Source organism: Sphaerodactylus townsendi, linkage group LG14 (assembly GCF_021028975.2).
Source record: "Sphaerodactylus townsendi isolate TG3544 linkage group LG14, MPM_Stown_v2.3, whole genome shotgun sequence".
Classification (NCBI taxonomy): domain Eukaryota; kingdom Metazoa; phylum Chordata; class Lepidosauria; order Squamata; family Sphaerodactylidae; genus Sphaerodactylus; species Sphaerodactylus townsendi.
This window is the reverse complement of record NC_059438.1, coordinates 38,199,600-38,221,606: the sequence shown is the minus strand read 5'-3', so window position 1 is coordinate 38,221,606 and position 22,007 is coordinate 38,199,600. Positions and strand designations below refer to the sequence as shown.

General features: G+C 45.4%; 1 protein-coding gene across 1 annotated transcript in view; it reads right to left on the bottom strand.

The window, feature by feature from the left end:
• Positions 1 to 22,007, bottom strand: part of NRG2 (neuregulin 2) — a 228,116-nt gene that overhangs the window by 81,778 nt on the left and 124,331 nt on the right. The window contains exon 3 of the mRNA XM_048515357.1: positions 897 to 1,015. Coding sequence (XP_048371314.1) covers positions 897 to 1,015 — 119 coding nt within the window. The remainder of the gene's footprint in view (positions 1 to 896; positions 1,016 to 22,007) is intronic.

The following is a 22,007-nucleotide window of genomic DNA, read 5'->3' as shown; positions in this document are numbered from 1 at the left end:
ATTATGCAAATCATTTATGACTGTAACTGGATTACGTGTGTTAGCTGCCCTGAGTGGGCTTCAGCCAGGGAGGTCAGGATATTAAAAATAATAAAATGAAATAATAAAATAAAATAAAAGGACTGCTTTTGTCCCTGGCCAGTTTGGAGGACAGGGAAGAACTCCCCTTTGCAATTTTACAGTGAAGTTACTTTGCTAAGGGAGCTGGGTGGATAAGAACTACCACCAGTCAACAGATTCTGATCAACAGGCAGCTGCAAATTTGTTCGGCAGCTGTTCAAGCAGTTCGGTGGAATCTGAACATGTCCCTGATCAGCTCAAAGTCTGATTGTGAGCAGTGAAAAAGGTAAATGATCTGCTGAACAGGTTCACTGAGAAATCTGCAGCATCTCTGGTCAAGTGTGCTACACCAGGATCAAGATTTACGCCAGTGTCGTGTTGATTTGCGATCATCACAACCAACTTCCCCCTGCACCAAGAAACAATGTGTAGACCAGCCTGGCTGGCTATCCAGAAACAAAAGGTTTAAAACAAGATCAGAATTAACTGGGATTTTCACAAGTTCCCATTTCCTTGTCAAATCATATGGGTTTGATGAGGGGAATCAAACAGGCAGTTTTGCTCTTTCGTTCCAGTTCTGAATGCTGCTCTCTGTACAACTGCCCCTGAAAGCAGGTCGGGGGCAGAGATGGAACGTGGATTATTTTTCATGCAAGTGGGCTGTTTACAATCACCAAAGGGGTGGAGAAGTTCTTGGTAAAGTTTTTTCGTAGGGTACATAAAATGACTTTTCTCCCAGCTTGACCAGAAATGCTCAAAGATTCCACACAGAAAAATGATAACCATAATTAAATAGATTTGTTTTGGCTCAACTCTGTTTAAAACTCTCAACTTACCACTTTTCACACTGATGGTGCCTTTGACTGCGTCCCTGCCTAGCCCGTTCTCTGCTTCACAGCTATATTCTCCTGCATCTTCTACTCTCACCCTATTCAACTGCAATCTGGAATTTTTTCTGCAAAATAAACAGAGAGACAAAGACATTTGTGATAAATTTGTGCATTTGATGCATTTGCAAATACTGAGAGCGTAGCACTGAAAATGAAACACTTCTTCACACTGCCCGTTTTTTAGAGAACCAACCATGCTAAATAACATGTACTGGTCCCAATTAACATCCTTGGGAGGTTTCACTGGTTACTTCTGTGGATACTATCTGTTTCCTCCTATCCATTGTTTCTTGCTGGATAGCTTTAAAAGGGGCTTGGACAGGTTTATGGAGGAGAAGACGATCTATGGCTACCAATCTTGATCCTCCTTGATCTGAGATTGCAAATGTCTTAGCAGGAGCAGCAAATGCCTTCACAGACCAAGTCCTTGGGAGCAGCAGAAGGCCATTGCTTTCACATCCTGCAGGTGAGCTCCCAAAGGCACCTGGTGGGCCACTGCGAGTAGCAGAGTGCTGGACTAGATGGACTCTGGTCTGATCCAGCAGGCTCTTTACTTATGTTCTTGCTTTTCAATGTTTCATAACAGGCCCTATCCTTTTGTGCCATTACTGTTTAATTGCCCTTAGAGCTTTTTGGTGAAATAATCTATTAAGAAATGATTGAAAGGTTAAGCCTATATTGTCTACCAGGTCACTTCTATTTACTTATTTGTTAATACTGATAGACCCAGAGTGTTGTGGTGGTTAAGAGTGGCGGACTCTAATTTGGTAAACCTGATTTGTTTCTCTACTTGTACACAAGAAGGCTGCTGGGTGACCATGGGATCTCTCAGAACTCTCACCTCCCCACCCACCTCACAAGCTGTCTGTTGTGGGGAGAAGAAAGGAGTTTGTAAGCCGCTTTGAGATACCCTGTGCATGAGAAAAGCGGGGTAAATCCAAACTCATTTCTTCTTCTCTTTCTTCTTCTTCTAAAAGGATGGCAAGTCCTTGAAACAAGAACATGGCTGAATACATTCAAGTATTGGATCAAACTATGTGTTAACTCTGATGAGCGCAGTTTAACATATAGTGTGCGCCCAGACCTATTTGCCTCCAAATGGTATCAACTTCTTAAATCAAAAATCTACTCTCTAGGTTTAATTCTTGAAGATCTCTGTATGATGTCACCCAGAGAGATTCTGCAAACCTTAAAAAGCAGACTTCTAGAACAGGAATACCATATCTTTTGGGGCCAAGCAAATAAATCATGCTCACCCTTTTCTGTCAGAATAGTACCAGAACAGGGGCACATAGCCAGATATCTTGAACTATTAACTGAACCCCAACAGAGATGGATTATTACAAGGGCCAGATGCACTACTTTCCCATCGGCCATTACAAAGGGTCGCTACCTATCTATCCCTCTCCAGGATCGGGTCTGCCCACACTGTAAAAACCAAGTGGAGACTCTTGCTCACATTATACTTGACTGTCTGAGATATGTGGGTATTAGGAATTTCTCTCCTGGGCAAGTCTTAGACAAATCTGAGAGAGACTCTGACAACTCTGTTGCGGAGCTTTTGTTAAATAACACAGAGGGCATGTTCTTGGAAAAAGTAGCAAAATTTCTTTTACAAGTGACAGAACTTTGTAAGTAACGTCCAATGCTAGGTACAGTTTATCTGTCTGTGTTTTGAATGTACTTTTGATTTGTACTTCAGAAATGTCTGTAATGCTCTGGAGCCTATTTTAATATGCCTAATAAAGGTTGTTGTATTGATGGCAAGTCAGGGCTCTGCATTGAAGAAACCATGCTGACTGTTCTTCAGCATGGCTTGTTTTCTAGATGTTTGACGTTTTTAACCTTTATCCTAATCTCTAGCCTTTACCCCAGTTTGCCTGCACAGCCAGTCACTGTCTATGACTCAACAAAGGAAGTAAGAATCCTTAGCCTAAAGGCAGTTCACCCTTCCCAACGAAGAAAAGGCAAGCAGGGTTGATATGAGACATCCTTGGGAAAAGGATAATCAGATACTAGCAAACAGTCTAAAGAATAAAGGGGGATGTAATATACTGTAATCAACAAAATCACTGTAATCAACAAAAATGCAGACTAAAGTGTGTGGGAGGAGATGGGGTAGCTACTGCTGCAGCCCCCTGGAACTACAGCCAAGGTTGGTAGTTTTGGTGTGCGTGGCTCAGCATGTCTGGACACTGGAGGGCGCTACATGACTCTGAGTGTGTATAGGTATTACCTCCTTGAATGGGATGTCCCCAGTGGTGGGATCCAAAAATTTTAGTAACAGGTTCCCATGGTGGTGGGATTCAAACTGTGGCGTAGCACCAATGGGGCTGGGCGGGCACGACGGGGGCGTGGCCAGGCATTCCGGGGGCGGGCTGTGGCAAGGACGCAGCCGCTGCGCCGGTCCTTGGGCGGGAAACAAATGCACGCAGGCGCAGGCTGCCACGCACGCTGGTGCACCTCCTGCTAGACTGCTTCAAGTTCTGCACGCTACTGCTGAGAGGAGGGGCGTAACTAAGGCAAAAATCACGTGGCAAAATCATCAATTAGTAACCCCCTCTCGACACACACAAATAATTAGTAACCTACTCTCGGGAACCTGTGAGAACCTGCTGGATCCCACCTCTGGATGTCCCTCAGAGCAACCCTCTCCATAGGCTTTGCATGGAGTCACACATATCTACAGCTCTCTGCTGCTGAAACAACGTCTTGTGTTTCTATACACACAATGCTAGATCAGCTGGCCACTCGTGACATTGGAGGGAAAAAGTACTCTTTAGATCAGGCTTTTATCTTTTTACAATATACTTTTTGGGGGAAGTTTATTTACTGCAGTCAATATCATGCTTCTATGACTGGGCAAACTTCGCTATATTAACCGAACTTCCCAATAGGTAGAAGTAGAGGCGGAGCGCTCAAGGGAACATGTGAGGTCATATGCCCCCGGGCACAAACCGGTTGGTCAAGTGGAGGGGTGGAGAATCGCCCTACACACCCCTCCCCTCAGCCCCGCCCCACCCCGCCAGGCTGCTCCTTCAGCCGGTGGAGCCTCCGCCGGCCAAAGGAGCAGCCAGGCAGGGCCGAGGGGCAGCCTGCGGCAGGCTCCTGCCAGCTAAGGTAAATGGGGCACAAGGGGGAGCATGGGGGCAGTGTGGGGTGGTGCCTGAAGCAGGTGTTGCCCTGGGCACCAGTCCCCCCCTACACCTCTGAGTAGAGGACGGGGGGGCTCAGAATGATGCTGGCTGGAGTTCTGTTATCCAGTTGACAATGAGGAGCAACTCATCCACTTTGGATGCTGTGTGGCTAGCAGGGCCTGGGCAGCCGGCAGATCTGTTAACGAGAATGTACAGAACCTTTAGATAATGAGAAATCATGATAAAAGGGAGGAGGTAACCGGTGAATCTTGGTAACTTTAATTCAGACTCCGATAATAACAATTCCTCGGTCTACTAGGGTGAGTGTAGCAGACTATACCAGCACAAGACGGAGGAGTTGTTTGCCAATCTGTTAGAGTTAATTAAAACGGCAAAACTAACAGGCTTCGAAATCTTAGAAACAAAAGAAATTTTTTTTGGAACAATGGAAACATTGGTTCATATATTTGGAAAGAAAAAATAATCAGAAATACGTTATGTTGGAAGTATTATAAGATAATTACAGATGATAATACAGAAAATATATATATATTGAATGAATTAGAACGTTGACGAATAGGAAAACGCACGTGTGGAAGCCCACCATTATATGTTTTTGTTATATGTTGTTTTGTATATGATTTTTGTTTGTTTTGTATATGATTTTTGTTTGTCAATAAAGCATGAAACATTTAAAAAAAGACAGAGGAGTTGTTATGATTACTCAAACCTTTGGCTTTTTAATTATAATTTTATTCAGCAGGAAGTAAACTGAGCAGCAGGATATGTCTTTTCCCCAAGATCTGTGCTCCTTCTCAAGACTTGCCCCTGCCTGTTTCTCATTAGTGACAGAACCGGCAGCTCACAAGGAAGGAGTTTTCCCTTCTTCACCGGCAGAATTGATTGAAAAAAGGACAACTTAGCCGCCCAGTGGCGCCAGGCGGCTGCGTGAGCAATTTGAAAACAAAATTGATAGAAATGTGGATGATTTGACATTCTGGTAATTGCTACTTTCTACAGTCCAGTCTAGAGTTTATTTCATTACAGTCCACTATCGCTGAAAACAATCTTAAGCTCATTTGGCTTGGGGAAATTGGACGTGGAAAAGGTCTTTTAATACAAACAGCGCCCGGGCTGTAGATAACATTTCCCGTGCAACTAAAAATCACAAACCCTCAAGATGCAGAATCACTATTTACATTTTTCAATAAGATAAATTCAAACAAGCACCCAGAATAAGCAATAGCCTAGGCCCGTGGTGGCGAACCTTTGGCACTCCAGATGTTATGGACTACAATTCCCATCAGCCCCTGTCAGTATGGCCAATTGACCCTGCTGGCAGGGGCTGATGGGAATTGTAGTCCATAACATCTGGAGTGCCAAAGGTTCGCCACCATTGGCCTAGGTATTAAGGTACCCATGGTCAGTGGCGTAGCACCAAGGAAGCGTGGGGGGGCACAATGCACCGGGCGCACCCCGGTGCAGGGGTGTGGTGGGGGTATTCTGGAAGCGTGGGGGGGCACAGGACGCAGGCTTGCCCCGGGCGCAGTTCCCCCTCACTCCGCCCCTGCCCATGGTACAGTTCAAACAAGTAAATAGCTGAAGCCTAGCAATTGGTTGCATTTCAAGGGGTCAAAAAGAATCCAGCATCCTTTGTGGAAGTAACAGCAATATAGCTAAAGTCCACAAGAAGAACAGAAATTATGCAGCAGGAAGGGGCAGCTAGATGGTCAAATGCAGCAGCATAATTCTGTTAAAACCTAACTCAACGATCCTTCCTTTTTGTCCAATATTTGTCATATATTTTATGTATATGTACTTTATGTATGTGTACTTCAGCTCTGGTTTTAATCATGTGTCTGTGTTGGCATAATGGTTTCGAAGATGTGATTTTTAACGGGATTTTAATCTGTCAGCCACCTTGATGGTCCTTACGGAGGCAAAAAGGTTGGGTATATACATTTTGTAATTAAAATAAATAAACTTCTGAATGGTTTGGATGCCATTTAACTACAGAGGAGTGAGACCTCTTAGTTACAGTTCCACTCTGTCAGGTCCCAAATTCTGTGCATCAGAACTGAGAAAAACTGGAACATATAATACCATCAAAGGGCCTTTCCCCACTTACCTTAAGCCCTGCGCTACTTGAGGAGAGCAGCGCGGGGTCCCCCGGCACTCTTCACGACAGGGGCGGTGACAGCGCAGCTGCCCCGACGCTGCCGCTGTCGCGCCCCCTCAGCGCGCGGCATCCCTGGCGCTCTTCTTAATGGCGCCTTTTGATGACCCCGCGCTCGTGGGGACACCCGGGCGTGCGGCATAGTGGGGATCAAAGAGAGTGGGGAAAGGCCCATAGATAGGTTATTTTTTATAGAGCTAAGGAAAGCTCTACTGGATCCACTCCGGTTCCACATAGTTCAACGCCCAGTTTTCAGCGGCAGCCAGTGAGGTGCTTCTAATAAGCTTCTGAGCAAGGCATGAAGGCCGTGACCTTCGTCTATTCCTGATCGCCAATGAGGGGTAAATTCTGAAATCTTGAGGCTCAGTCAGTCATGACCAAGACAGACAGATACAGACTCAGAGAAAATATATTTCTAAATGTATTTGCAGTCTAGACATACAAAGGAGAGAGATCCGCACCCGGACATATCCCAAAGATACTTACAATTTGGGATTAAATATATTACACAGACAGCATGCAAAATCTGAAGATAGCTTAAATATTAATTTTCAGTTATATATCCAAGAATAGGGTGACTAACTCTTTAAATGTGTCACGGACGTTTTCCTTAGGGCAGTGATGGCAAACCTTTTCGAGACCGAGTGCCCAAATTGCAACCCAAAACCCATTTATTCATCGCAAAGGGCCAACACGGCAATTTAACTTGAATACTGAGGTTTTAGTTTTTAAAAATGGTTGGCTCCGAGACGTGCATTACTCAGGAGTAAGCTTGGTGGTAGTCGGTGGCTTTGCTTTGAAGCAACCATACAACTCTTCCAATGGGTGAATCATGGCCCTAGGAGGGTTTACTCAGAAGCAAGCCCCATTGCCAGCAACCGAGCTTACTCCCAGGTAAAGGATCGTGCTTTAGTTCTTCGCATGAAAATCAGCGGGTTAACAGGGTTACCTACACTGCTTCTCCAAAACTAGGTCTTAGGTTTAATGCTAATAATCGAGCCCAGTGGCCCAGGCCAGCCTAGATGTGGGGGGGACGACTCTGTTTGTGCGTGCCCACAGAGAGGGCTCTGAGTGCCACCTCTGGCACCCATGCCATAGGTACGCCACCACTGCCTTAGGGCACGTTGTTTCAAGGTCTAGTTAATCTGGAATGGCTTACCATCATACAACAAAGCAAACATTTAGCCATGATCTTTGGTTGGGTAAACAAGTCTTATTAGAAGCCTGCAAGATAGAGAAACATGCCCTCTGTACAAGTATGATTATAGGCAGGCCTGTATCTCTGTTCAACTAGCTAATTTCTTGTTAAATTCCTCAACACCAAAATCACAGAATTCGAGATGAACATGGCATTTTTGTGTGGTCATGCATTTGACTAACACTTTCTTAAGATGCCGAAATGGCGTCTTCTAGGCTCTTCCATCCTAGGAAGAGTTCTTGGGCTGGCAGAAAGTTCCACTCTCAGCTGAATGGTAAAATATGAATCATTATTTATTCATATGGCATGTGTTCCACACTATACATCATTTGAGATGCTCTTTTTGATACGATTTGCTTCAGGATGGATCATCAGAACTGTATTCCAATGGTGGCAGGCCCAACAAATTGCACAATGGCACTGTTTTCAGTTCTTTTCCAACTGCTTCATAGCTCCAAATTTACTTTTATTCACTGTAACAGACAGTGGTGGGATCCAAAAATTTTAGTAACAGGTTCCCATGGTGGTGGGATTCAAACTGTGGCGTAGCACCAATGGGGCTGGGCAGGGCACAACGGGGGCGTGGGCAGGGATTCTGGGGCAGGGCATTCCTGGGCGGGGCTGTGGCAAGGACGCAGCTGCTGCACCGGTCCTTCGGTGGGAAACGCATGCACGCTGGCACAGGTTGCCATGCACGCCGGTGCACCTCCTGCTAGACTGCTTCAAGTTCTGCACGCTGCTGCTGAGAGGAGGGGCGTAACTAAGGCAAAAACCACGTGGCAAAATCACCAATTAGTCACCCCCTCTTGGCACACACAAATAATTAGTAACCTACTCTCGGGAACCTGTGAGAACCTGCTGGATCCCACCTCTGGTAAAAGAGCACTAAGCAGCCTGCTCAATGAACTTTCCACAATGACCTCAAGGTGTCCTTCCTGGGCTTTCTCAGTCAGTTTAAATTTTGTTAATGCAAATGTATGGCTCTTTGTTGTAGTGTAGATCTCTTGGTAACTATGTGATTCCTTTTATTTATTACTTTGTGTGTGTGTGTGTGTGTGTGTGTGTGTGTGTGTGTGTGTGTGTGTGTGTGTGTGTGTGTGTGTGTGTGTGTGTGTGTGTGTGTCAGTTGCCAATAAGTTGTTTCCAACTCATGGAAACCATATGAATCAAATGTCCTCCAAAGCATCCTATCGTTAATACCCTTGCTCAGGTTTTCCAAACTGTAGAGTCAATCTATGGTCATTTCCGCATGGCCACGCTGGGGGTTGGGACGGCGTACATGACGCCAACCCAACCCCCCTGGGACCGTTTTCACGAATGGTCCCGGTAACGAACGGGAAGACTGTGCCGCAAAGTGCTCCGGAATCGCAGGGCAGGGGGGCGTGTCCCCAGGCCTCGGCGATGCGCTGGACGGTCGCAGAGAAGGTAGGTTGATTGGGCAACGGGGGGAGGGATGGCGCCTTCCAGCGCCGAGCCGCCGTTTTCCAACAACCTCGCTCGGGGAGCGAGGTGGGAAAATGGCAGCTTCACGCCGCTGGGGAGGAGCGAGGGCGGGGCGGCTGTGAAGCAGCAGCGCCCCCCATGCGAACAGCTCCCTGGGGACGGCGTTTTTGCCGTCCCCAGGGCGCTGTATTGGGCCTGTGCTGAAAGGGCCTGTCTCATGTTGGATCTTCCTCTTTTCTTGATGCCTGCAACTTTTCCTAGCATTACTGTCTTCTTTAGTGACTCTTTTTTCTCACAATGAGGCAAAAGCACTGTACAAACATATGTTCAAGTTTACAGACCTTTAAAATAGCACACTACACATGATTGTGAAAAGAAACCTGTGCCTGCGTGCATAATTTATCAGAAAGAAGGGGTTATAATAAATATCACAGATATTATTGACGAATTCGGGCACTGGAAAGACGTTAAGCCAGAGTCAAATCTGTACCAGTCAAGAGATCAAAACCAAATATTAAAATCTGGTTTCCCTTTTCTTTTACAATATCTTTTAAGATATCAAAAGAAATATTTTCTGGCTCATTATTGAAACAATTCAGCCTTACCCAAAGGTGACCACAAATGTTTTTAAAAATCAGTTTGTTGCCATGGCAGTGCTAGAATTTGCCTGATTCTGTTTTAGAAATCTTTTGTGAATTTCCACAGAGTTAAATGACAACGATCAGCCATTGAAACACAAATGTCTCTGACATTCGAACTAATTTAGTAGACAGAGCTATTAAAAACAAAGTACCTTCAAGTCTCTTTGTCTTTTTAGAAATCTCAATATTTACTATTTTAACTGGGGCATGTTCTGTGAGCATCAAAGTAGATCCAGCGAGGTACTCTAATCCCTCTGTTCGCTCATGCAATTTTGCTGCACACTCATGTAAGGTTATACTATAGAACAGTACAGTATAACTTACACTTGGAATATGATAGCCTCCATCTGCCTTGGATAGGTTCCAACTTAACTCTAGTTTTTCTACCCACCTTCAGAAAATTACTGATCAGCCTTTGCCATTAACTCAACATCTTGTCAGAGATTAAAGTAAATGTATTGAGAAATAGAGGTACACCCAAATCCGTTGCATTCAGATTGAGCATCAGATAACTGAGATGGACTAGAGCAGGGGTCTGCAACCTGTGGCTCTCCAGATGATCATGGACTACAATTCCCATCAGCCCCTACCAGCATGGCCAAGGGGCTGATGGGAATTGTAGTCATAAGAACATAAGAACTAGCCTGCTGGATCAGACCAGAGTCCATCTAGTCCAGCACTCTGCTATTCGCAGTGGCCCACAAGGTGCCTTTGGGAGCTCACAGGCAGGATGAACATCTGGGGCGCCATAGGTTGGCCACCCGTGAACATCTGGGGCACCATAGGTTGACCACCCGTGAACATCTGGGGTGCCACAGGTTGGCCACCCGTGAACATCTGGGGTGCCATAGGTTGGCCACCCATGCTATAGAGTAGTGCAAGGCAAGCTGATGTGAAAGATTCTGAACACAGCTGTACTCTGTCTACTTTAGAAGGCCCTGAGCATATTCCTGACTGCTTGCATCTCACATTGAAGGTGAAGATGGGGCCAAAATATGCTCTTATTACATCAGTGGAGAAGGATGTCTTAAGGGACGCTTGATGTTCAGTCATCCATGCCCAGTGGTGGGATTCCTCCATACTCAAGATTAAGGGGAAGGTACACCCACAATAATGATAAGAGAAAATGTGTACCCACCAGGCTGGAGACTAAAAAATCACAAGGAATTTTATAGCATCATAGCAGTGTTGAACACAGCTGTTGCTGTTATTGTGTTAAAAAAGAAAAAATATTTACTGGGTTCCCATGTACCTGTGTTGTATAAAATTGCTTTGAAATAATTTTTCAACGCTGCTATGATGCTATAAAATTCCCAGTGGTGGGATTCAGCAGGTTCGCAACACTTCAGCAGAACTGGTTGTTAAAATGGTGTTAAATTACTTGAATCCCACCAGCGGAACCAGTTGTTAAATTATTTGAACCCCACCACAGTCCATGCCCCTGTTTTACTGTTCCTGGTGAGTTTAAGAAGAGGAGCTTGGATTTATACCCCCTTCCCCTTTTCTCTCCTGCAAGAAGGCTCAAAAGGGCTTACAAACTCCTGTCCCTTCCTCTCCCTACAACAGACACCTTGGGAGGTAGGTGGAAATGAGAGAGTTCTGAGAGAACGGTGACTGGTCCAAGGTTACCCAGCAGGAATGTACAAGTGGGGAATCAAACCTGGTCAGAGGTGGGATCCAGCAGGTTCCCACAGGTTCCCGAGAGTAGGTTACTAATTATTAGTGTGTGCCGAGAGGGGGTTACTAATGGGTGATTTTGCCACGTGATTTTTGCCTTAGTTACACCGCTCCTCTCAGCAGTAGCGCGCATAACTTGAAGCAGTCTAGCAGGAGGTGCACCGGCGTGAGTGGCAGCCTGTGCCTGCGTGCATTCGTTTCCCGCCCAAGGACCGGCGCAGCGGCTGCGTCCTTGCCACAGCCCCGCCCAGGAATGCCCCGCCCCCAGAATGCCCAGCCACGCTCCTGTTGTGCCCCGCCCAGCCCCACTGGCGCTACGCCACAGTTTGAATCCCACCACCATGGGAACCTGTTACTAAAATTTTTGGATCCCACCACTGAACCCGGTTCTCCAGATTAGAATTCACATGCTCTTAGCCACTACACCATGCAGAATATGGCGGAAGATTAATAATCCACAGTATATAGCATGGCCAAGTAAACATCTGTGTTCAGATGAAATATTGGGGACTGCAGTTATCCATATGGCTGCCACTTTCTTTGCATCAGGCAATCCCTCAACAGAGAAACAAATCCTTTAAAAAATCTAGTTTGTTCTTGTTGTAGTCACACTTCTCAGAATTTAATGTGAGGTTGCATTGTTACAGCCAGTTCAGGACAACCTCACGAGTGTCATGTTCTTTTTGAGCTGTCCCAAACGCAAGAATATCGTTGCTGAGACTGCCCCACAACGAGCTTAGCCAAGGACTCCCAGGTTGCGTTTTGAAAAATGTCTGCAGCAGAAGAGACGCCAAAACTCAGTAAATGCGATGATGTGTGTGGGTGAAGTTCTAGGTGGTTAATCACCAGCATAAAAACAGGTTGGGGAATATTTCTGCTCCATTCAAGTCTGAGAGGATATTAGACATTATGGGCTTTACAGCTTGATTTGGCAGACACATTGCCACAGAGGGGTTTTAAAAAAAAATCTTTAAAAAAACAGAAAAAAGGGTGGGCTCAAAATTTACCATCTCAATAGAGTAGTAAAAAAAAAAAACATGATCTTTCCTGGCGGTTTGAGTTTGGGACCAGTCACAAATGGAGATATCCATGGAGTAGGCCCTTGAATTTTCTCAACGATACTGAATCTTTCTAAAGACTAAACTCTAAAATTCCTCTTTTACTAGTTTTTCATATGTGGAATGGAATGTGCCTGTATGGTAAACAGTGCTATCACTGTTGAAATTGACCTGATGGTTTTATCCTTACCTATGCAAACAAACAAGCAAATTTGTGTGATTGTTGTGGGTTTTCCACGTTGTGTGGCCGTGGTCTGGTAGATCTTGTTCAGAGGCGTATCACAGAGGGAAGTCTGTTGAACACCCTGTCCAGTGAATAAAAAGTAACAGACTTCCCTCTGTGATACACCTCTGAAGATGCCAGCCACAGATGCAGGCGAAACGTTAGGAACAAGGTCTACCAGACCACGGCCACACAGCCCGGAAAACCCACAACAACCAGTTGAATCCAGCCGTGAAAGCCTTCGACAATAAATTTGTGTGAGTTTGATGAATCTGTTCCTGAGGACCGGATGAACGTTTCTGGTTGCTCTTAACTTCCACAGGGATAGGATACTAATTAAGATACCCAGTGAAAATGCACAAACATGTACATCTAGGGTTATTTGAGGATTCACCGATGAGCAAGAAGTCCACATTCTTTCTGCCAGAATTCTCTTTTTAAAAATGTATGTAATTGACTTATTAAAATATTTACACCTTGCCTCTCCTCTTGGCTACAGGCAGCTTACAAGTAATAATTCAAATATTTAGATCAGGGGTCTTCAAACTATGGCCCCCCAGATGTTCATGAACTACAAATCCCATCAGCCCTGCCACGATGGGAATTGTAGTCCATTAACATCTGGAGGGCCATAGTTTGAAGACCCCTGATTTAGAATGAAAACCAGAAAAAAATCATCAAGTCCCCTGTCCCCAAACATGCCTACTGTTTATAGCCCATCAAAAACCGTGGTACGCAAACCTTCCTTGCAGTGCCTCCTGAAGATCTCCAAAGTGATGGTTCTTCAGGGAACTCAATCCACAGAGTGGGAGATGGGAGAAAATACAACAACATCAGAACTGATTTGAGAACTGTATTGCCAACAGGATTTATGCTCCTTTCTGATAAGATAAAAATGGCTAAGCGTCTAAATAACTCTAATGCTGAAATCTCTGAAGCTGTTGCTACATTTTTACTCTGTGTACTGCAAGTTGTGCAATAATGATCTTTTTATTGTATTTGGAACTCATGACACACTCCGGTTTTATGCCTGATAAAGGTTTTGGATTTGGATTTGGAGTGGGAGATGTCATGGAAAAGGCCCAGACTCTGGTCAATGGAAGGTGGTCCACAGGGGGTTCCAGCCAATGAGCGAAAGCCAGTAGCCCCTAACTGGCACACAGGAATATATGGGAGGAGACTGTTCTTTGGGAGAGCCAGCATGGTGTCATGGTTACGATATCAGACTAGGATCTGGGGAATCCAGGTTCGAATCCCCACTCTGCCATGGAGACTTGCTGGTTGACCTGGGGCCAGTCACATATTCTTAACCTCAACGCTGGCGAGTATTTATGTGGGAGACCTCCAAGGAATACAAGGGCCAGACACAGTCAGGCAATGGCCAACACCCCCTGATTGTCTCTTGCCTTGAAAGCCCTCCGGCAGGGGTGTCCAACTCTGGCACCCCAGATGTTCATAAACTACAATTCCCATCATCCCCTGCTGGAATGGCCAATCGGCCATGCTGGCAGGGACTGAAGGGACTCGTAGTCCATGAACAGAGCCCTTCGGGGATGGGGCGGTATAAAAGTTGAAAGAATAAAATAAATAAATAAATAAACATCTGGGACATCAGAATTGGACACCCCTGCCCTATGGGGTTACCACAACTCAGCTGCATCTTGATGGGGGTGGGGGGGAACAGAGGTGGGATCCAGCAGGTTCTCACAGGTTCCCGAGAGTAGGTTACTATTTGTGTGTGCCAAGAGGGGGTTACTAATTGGTGACTTTGCCACGTGATTTTGGCCTTAGTGACGCCCCTCCTCTCAGCAGTAGCGTGCAGAACTTGAACCAGTCTAGCAGGAGGTGCACCGGCGTGCGTGGCAGCCTGTTCCTGCGTGCATTCGTTTCCCGCCCAAGGACCGGCGCAGCGGCTGCATCCTTGCCACAGCCCCGGCCAGGAATGCCCCACCCCCACCACGCCCGGCCACGTCCCCACCGTGCCCCGCCCAGCCCCATTGGTGCTACGCCACAGTTTGAATCCCACCCCCATGGGAACCTGTTACTAAAATTTTTGGATCCCACCACTGGGGGGGGGAAGGTTCTCCGGGGCCATGAACGGCTTTAAAGATCACAACCAGCACTTCAACCTGAACTCCAAAACAAGCCAGCAGTCAATTTATCCATTTCAAAATGGAGAATATATGTTGCTTTTGCCTGACAATTGGGCTGCCCCATTCTGGACCAGCTGCAGTTTCTTGGCTGCTTTCAAGGCTATTCTGCTGAATTTTGATGGACTGTTTTATATCTTCCATTTCAGCGCGTGGCGCTTTTTCAACCGATCGTAATGTTTCCTGATGGATAAAGTGCACCAGCTCCCTCTGGTTTTAGAAGGGAGGGTTCGTTACAAGGGAATTACCTCCTACCAATTTACCACCATCACTGAAATTAGGCTGACATTCTGAGCCATCAGCATAACAAAGAACTGCAGCCAAAAAAACAAAGAAAGGGTTTTATTTCAAAAAGCCTGAACAACAGACGTTGATGTCGGCATGTATTTTTTTGCTAGGGATGCTGTGAATCTCACCACAAAACACATCTGATGAATGTGCGGAAGGTGACAATCAGACACGAGCACATCACCGGGTCTGTTCAGTTCTTGTTGAATAGCTGCAAATGACTGACAAACAGGCCTGCATCAGGTCTGCGCAAAACTGTTCACATCTGCAAAGACACCACAGATTCAAGCCAACAGGTAGCCATTAGCGTCACTTGGGATTACTTACACAAATGTGTGTACGTGTAAAGTGCTCTAGAGTCGCAGCTGACTTATGGCGACTCCAGTTGAGGCTTTCAAGGCAAGTCAGAAGCAGAGGCGCTTTGCCATTGCCTTCCTCTGCAGAGTCTTTCTTGGTGGTCTCCCTTCCAAGCACCAACTTAGCTCGATTCCAGTAAAGTGCGGAATCTCTGGTGCCAGGAGTCCCCCATTCAGCCAATCACAGCTGAGTGTTTCAGGCATGCGTACAGCTGAAGAACTGCCGCGGCGAAAATTGCGCCTAATTTTTTCCCCCTCTTCTTTCTTGCATTCGAAGCGATGGCTGGTCGCACAAACAGCGCACAATTTCCGCATACCAATGTAAGCGCCCAATCAACAAACGCCACCTTTGTCCCTCCATTCCTGTGGCAGTTTTTTTTATAACGTGTGTGGGGGTAGACGGAACATGGCCGTAAAACAGTAGCCAATCGGAATGGAGCGGCGAAGAGGCACAGGATGATCCTGCCCTCCGAGCTGGGATCAAGCTGGTTGCAGTGGGGAACTACAGTGGCTTCGACCTAGGTTAGTACCCTTCTCAGGGAACTGGGTCGAACCTATTTTACTCGTGTGCGGAATCGCCCAAAGAAGAGTTTGGATTTATATCCCCTTGTAAGGAAATTTTTTGAACCTAGGGGCACTTTTGGAATTAAAACACAAATGGGTGCAGCCACAACTATAAGGGAGGCAGCACCACAACAAGATAGCTACTGTAGGAGGTGGAGCCACACAGAGAGGAAGCACAAGTGCAAAGGATAAGAGCAATAACTTTTTTAAAAAATAAATAACACTGGGAATGAGCAGTATGAGGCCCCTTCCGCACATGCAAAATAATGTGTTTTCAAACCACTTTCACAACTGTTTGCAAGTGGATTTTGCTATTCCGCACAGCTTCAAAGAGCACTGAAAGCAGTTTGAAAGTGCATTATTCTGCATTTTATCTTTTATTCAAATTTTATTCCAGTTTTTTAACTTGAACTTACATTAAGGTTTGGACAAACAGTCTTTGGAAACTGGTTACCTCAATTTTATTTTGTATCTGGTCTGGAAATGTATTATCTGGATTTTATGTTTTATATCTGATATTTTCTGGTCTTTGACAGAAATAAAATATTGATTGATTGATTGATTGATTGATTGATTGATTGATTGATTGATTGATTGATTGATTGATTGATTGATTGATTGATTGATTGATTGATTGATTGATTGATTCTGCATGTGCGGAATGAGCCTCAGAGAATAAAACCAACACTGTTGTTTAAATCTTCACAGCTGAATTCAATCTCTGGCGGCCAATCAGAAACCCTATCGGACAAGAGCCCCACTTGGCCCCACCCACTTTTCTAAAAATGCTCAGTGGGCACTAGGAAGGGGGCAATCAAACCAGCTGGCAAGTGGGGCCAGAAAGGAGAAGGAAAATGCTGGGGAGAAAAACACTGTATCTCTTTCTTTGTTAAGTGACTGATGATCCTTAGTATTTCTGACATGAACGAGAGGGAATATAGTTCTCAAGTATGCTCTTTGTGCAGATGAACAGCCTGTGTATAGTTCAGAAAAATTACAGAGCCTCTACTGCTTGTTATTCATTTATAAATATTATCCTGCTTTTCCTCTGGCTAGATCTCCCAGCGGCTTATGTATAAAAACATGCATGAAAACAAACACATAAAATCCCTCTATAAAATTGTTCTCGAAATTTTAATACCCGTACTTAACCATTCAAATGATTCATACCATCACACTGGACACAGAAACGTGTGGTGGCAACCTATTGTGCTCACAACTCAGTGGCAAATTATTATTATTATTTTTTAAAAAAAGGGTTTCAGTCTTTGTAAATATCTAAAGTTTTGAGGAAAGTTGACAAAATATTTGTTTTGTTCTGCCTTCTTCAAATGTGAACAGGGCATTATTCTAGTCAATTTCAGGCAAGTGAACACAATACAGCTTGCCTCAGGGATTGCCTACAGGGAACTCCGTCCTCTCTTGTAAGTGACATACATGTCTCCCCTTCTGTTCTTGCTGTTTTGGGGCTGGATAAGTTCTTTTGGGTCTAGCTTTGGCTCTCCAATCAGTGACTCAAAGATTTAAGGGTGTCACTATGGCTGTTTCCTCACGGGCGGAATACAGCGACCCAGGGACGATAAAAACAGCGTCCCTGGGGAGGGGTTCGCACGGCAACCCCCAAGTGGCGTGAAGCCGCTGTTTCCGAACTTTGCTCCCTGTCGTGTGAACGGCAGCGGCTGGAAGATGCTATCCCCCACTTTCCCGAATGCCTTACCATGCCTCCGACCTTCCGGCGCATTGCCCAGGCCAGGGGACACGACCCCCTGCCCCGCGACTCCAGAGCTGTCGCGCAGGGCAGGGGGGCATGTCCCCTGGCCTGGGTGACACACTGAAAGGTCAGAGGCACGGTAAGGCGTTCGGGCGACGGCGCAGTGCTGCGCCGTCTTCCCCGCCCCTACCGGGACCGTTCATGCGAACGGTCCTGGGGGGGTTGCGTCAGTGTCGTATACGCCGAAGGAACCCCCTAGCATGGCCATGCGGAAACAGCCTATGGCAGAGTTAAAGGCTCGTTCTATCTTTTCCTGCTCTCCAAATTCCCCTGGCTTAAGTTACAGTAATTCTCTTTGTCCAGCCAATTATCTTAAGAATTTGACCATTCCCCATTATCGAAAGCTTTTCAGTAAGGCCATTTTCAGTTGTCCATTATGCACGGAACACTTACCGTGGGTCTCTTCACTGTGCAGTGGGCTTTCAGTAGGCTCTCCTCACATTTCTGTTTAAGTGAGGAGGCATTCACTCTTAGTCATGCAGCTTTTCTGCAGAGAACTCTGCCTGGCCTGGTTCCCTTAACTCTGTCCATCAACTAATTCTTAAAGGCACAAATCTCATTACACCCAGTAGTCAAGATAGCTGGATTAACCCTTTAAATTACACTTATATCCATATTTTTATGTTAATATTCTAGCCCTTTCCAAAAACAATCCCTTCCACCAATGAAAGAGGCAAATCAATTTCCTGGACTACCCACTCTAATTTCCTGGACTACCCACTCTTTTTGAACCTAGGGGCACTTTTGGAATTAAAACACAAATGGGTGCAGCCGCAACTATATGGGAGGCAGCACCACAACAAGATAGCTACTGTAGGAGGTGGAGCCACACAGAGAGGAAGCACAAGTGCAAAGGATAAGAGCAATAACTTTTTTTAAAAAATAAATAACGCTGGGAATGAGAAGTATGAGAGAATAAAACCAAAACTGTTGTTTAAATCTTCACAGCTGAATGCGATCTCCGGCGGCCAATCAGAAACCCTGACAGACAAGAGCCCCACTTGGCCCCACCCACTTTTCTAAAAATGCTCAGTAGGCACTAGGAAAGGGGCCATCAAACCAGCTGGCAAGTGGGGCCAGTAAGAAGAGGGAAAATGCTGGGGAGAAAAACACACATCTCTTTCTTTGTTAAGTGACTGATGATCCTTAGTATTTCTGACATGAATGAGAGGGAATATGGTTCTCAAGTATGCTCTTTGTGCAGATGAACAGCCTGTGTATAGTTCAGAAAAATTACAGAGCCTCTATCTGCTTGTTATTCATTTATAAATATTATCCTGCTTTTCCTCTGGCTTGATCCCCCATGTCTTAGAGCTGGTATTTTCTTTCCCCCCTCACCTCCCCCCCCCCCACTTCCTCCCGCTGCTGCTCCCATGGAAGAGGCTTGTTATTTTCAAGCACTCTGTATTTTTATCTTGATATATCAATATGAGAATGTAGAGTTCAGTGTGTTTTGTGTGAGGGAGCTTCTTTTCTGCGACCTGAAGGAAGTGGCAGCATGGAACTGGGGTTGAGGGGGAAAGCTTGGATGGCCGTGCAAGGAAATGGGGAAGGCTGGCTGTGGGCAGAGGAAAAATGTCTGCGGCAAAGCTGTGCTCACAAGTAAATCTGCCCCATTCTAGCAGTGAAGCAAATTAAAATCATGCAAGGAGTGCTCTCGCTTGCCTTGGAGAGAATGGAAAGTGATGGTGAGACTTGACGAAATACGTCCGTACAAGAAATCTTGCTGCAACGGAAATTCACCCTCGCCACACAGCAGACACATTGTGTATAATCGGGCCAGTATGTTTCCCTCAGAGGTGTTCCATGAGAGATTTCCGGTGTCTCCTATTCTTCAAGAGTCTGTTCATGTAATGCAGGGGTAGGGAACCTGCGGCTCTCCAGATGTTCAGGAACTACAATTCCCATCAGCCTCTGTCAGCATGGCCAATTGGCCATGCTGGTAGGGGCTGATGGGAATTGTAGTTCCTGAACATCTGGAGAGCCGCAGGTTCCCTACCCCTGATGTAATGGCATGGAGGTGGAACCACTGACACACATTTTGCTATTTTGTACATTCTACCTTAGTCTACGTCAGTTGAGGATAACATCATTGCTGGTTAGGTGGGAGGGCCAACCACACTCAATACATACTAAGATCCTCCTAGAGCAGTGGTTCCCAACCTGGGGTATATGTACCCCAGGGGTATGTGCCAGAGTGCTTGGGGGTATGTGAAAAAAGTTACGTAATGAGTTTGCTAATATGGGGGTACAATTTTAAGGAAATGAGTTGCCAAGGGATACATAAGTCAAAAAAGGTTATGAACAACTGTCCTACAGGATAAGAGCAAAGCTAAGTTCCTTTCAGAGGCAGTAAGGATCAGACAATTTATGTTTAGCTTTCGTAAATGATGCTGATGACAAAGTTTAAATTTCAACATTCTCTGTATGTTTTTATCTTATCATTATTGCTTGTTTAAGGTTTGTTTTATGTGTAGTTGGGTCAGTAAACTGCAATACATTCATTCATTCATTCATTCATTCAAAGTGATATATATGAGAACATAAGAACATAAGAACAAGCCAGCTGGATCAGACCAGAGTCCATCTAGTCCAGCTCTCTGCTACTCGCAGTGGCCCACCAGGTACCATTAGGAGCTCACCTGCAGGATGGGAAAGCAATGGCCTTCTGCGGCTATTGCTCCTGAGCACCTGGTCTGCTAAGGCATTGCAATCTGAGATCAAAGAGGATCAAGATTGGTAGCCATAGATCGACTTCTCCTCCATAAATCTGTCCAAGCCCCTTTTAAAGCTATTCAGGTTAGTGGCCATCACCACCTCCTGTGGCAGCATATTCCAAACACCAATCACACGTTGCGTGAAGAAGTGTTTCCTTTTATTAGTCCTAATTCTTCCCCCCAGCATTTTCAATGAATGCCCCCTGGTTCTAGTATTGTGAGAAAGAGAGAAAAATTTCTCTCCGTCAACATTTTCTACCCCATGCATAATTTTATAGACTTCAATCATATTCCCCCTCAGCCGTCTCCTCTCCAAACTAAAGAGTCCCAAACGCTGCAGCCTCTCCTCATAGGGAAGGTGCTCCAGTCCCTCAATCATCCTCGTTGCCCTTCTCTGCACTTCTTCTATCTCTTCGATATCCTCTTTGAGATGTGGCGACCAGAACTGAGCACAGTACTCCAAGTGCGGTCGCACCACTGCTTTATATAAGGGCATGACAATCTTTGCAGTTTTATTATCGATGAGATTTCACCTTTGCTTCCCAATCAGGGGTGGACTGACCATTTAACTTTCAGGGAAATTTCCCAGGATGCCATTTGCCTAGTGCTCAGCCTTGTTTTGAAACAAGTTGAGCCAAGCCCTATCAACTCTGCCAATGCCCCAGGGGCCTTTTGGCTCACACCTTTCACAGTCAGTGGTCATGCCACATGGGCCACTCAGCTTAGCCTATTCAATTCCCAGCCCATTCCTGTGCCCATCAGAACAAAGCACTTATCTTCAGATTAAAAGCTGACATTTCCCTACCACCAAAATACAAACCGTTGCCAGCGTAACAGTCCATTTAATTAATAATTTCCTGGACTCATTTCCTCTTCCCAATCTTACCATTTGTTCTTGATTTGTTTTTTAAAAAATGATCTGTCAGGAGCGCTGTTTCACTGTCAAGCGCTAACAGGACCCAAAATAATGAATTTTTCTGCACTTGAAAAACAAACAAACCCATGTACAGACTCCTGCTACCCTTCGTCCTTAGTTGCAACCTGTCCTTCAATAAAACATGTCCTGATCCTGTTTATTCTTTGTAATGCAGCCGTTTTAAAAAAATAATGAGGGAAACCATCCAATCACACGTTAATTCTTACTTTAAAAACTTGAGCCAGTTTCTTTAACATCAGAATTAAAGGCACAGTGCGAGATCAAACCAGTAGCCTCTTCTGTAGTGAAACACAGTTTTGGGTATAAATCCCCAAGGGGATGAGCATCTTGGGGTTTCCCCTTCACTCACAAGATTTTCCCTCCTAAATTTCAAATAGAGTAAGTTTCATTTTTTTTTTTTTAGGCCGTAAGGAAGCATTATAGGATGGCTTCCCTCCTTTCTTGGATCTAAGGAGCCCCTTGGGGATGGGGCGGTATAAACATCTAAATAAGAAAGAAAGAAAGAAAGAAAGAAAGAAAGAAAGAAAGAAAGAAAGAAAGAAAGAAAGAAAGAAAGAAAGAAAGAAAGAAAGAAAGAAAGAAGAAGAAGAAGAGGAGGAGGAGGGAGGGGAGGGAGGGAGGGAGGGAGGGAGGGAGGGAGGGAGGGAGGGAGGGAGGGAGGGAGGGGAGGGAGGGAGGGAAGGAAGGAAGGAAGGAGGGAAGGAAGGAAGGAAGGAAGGAA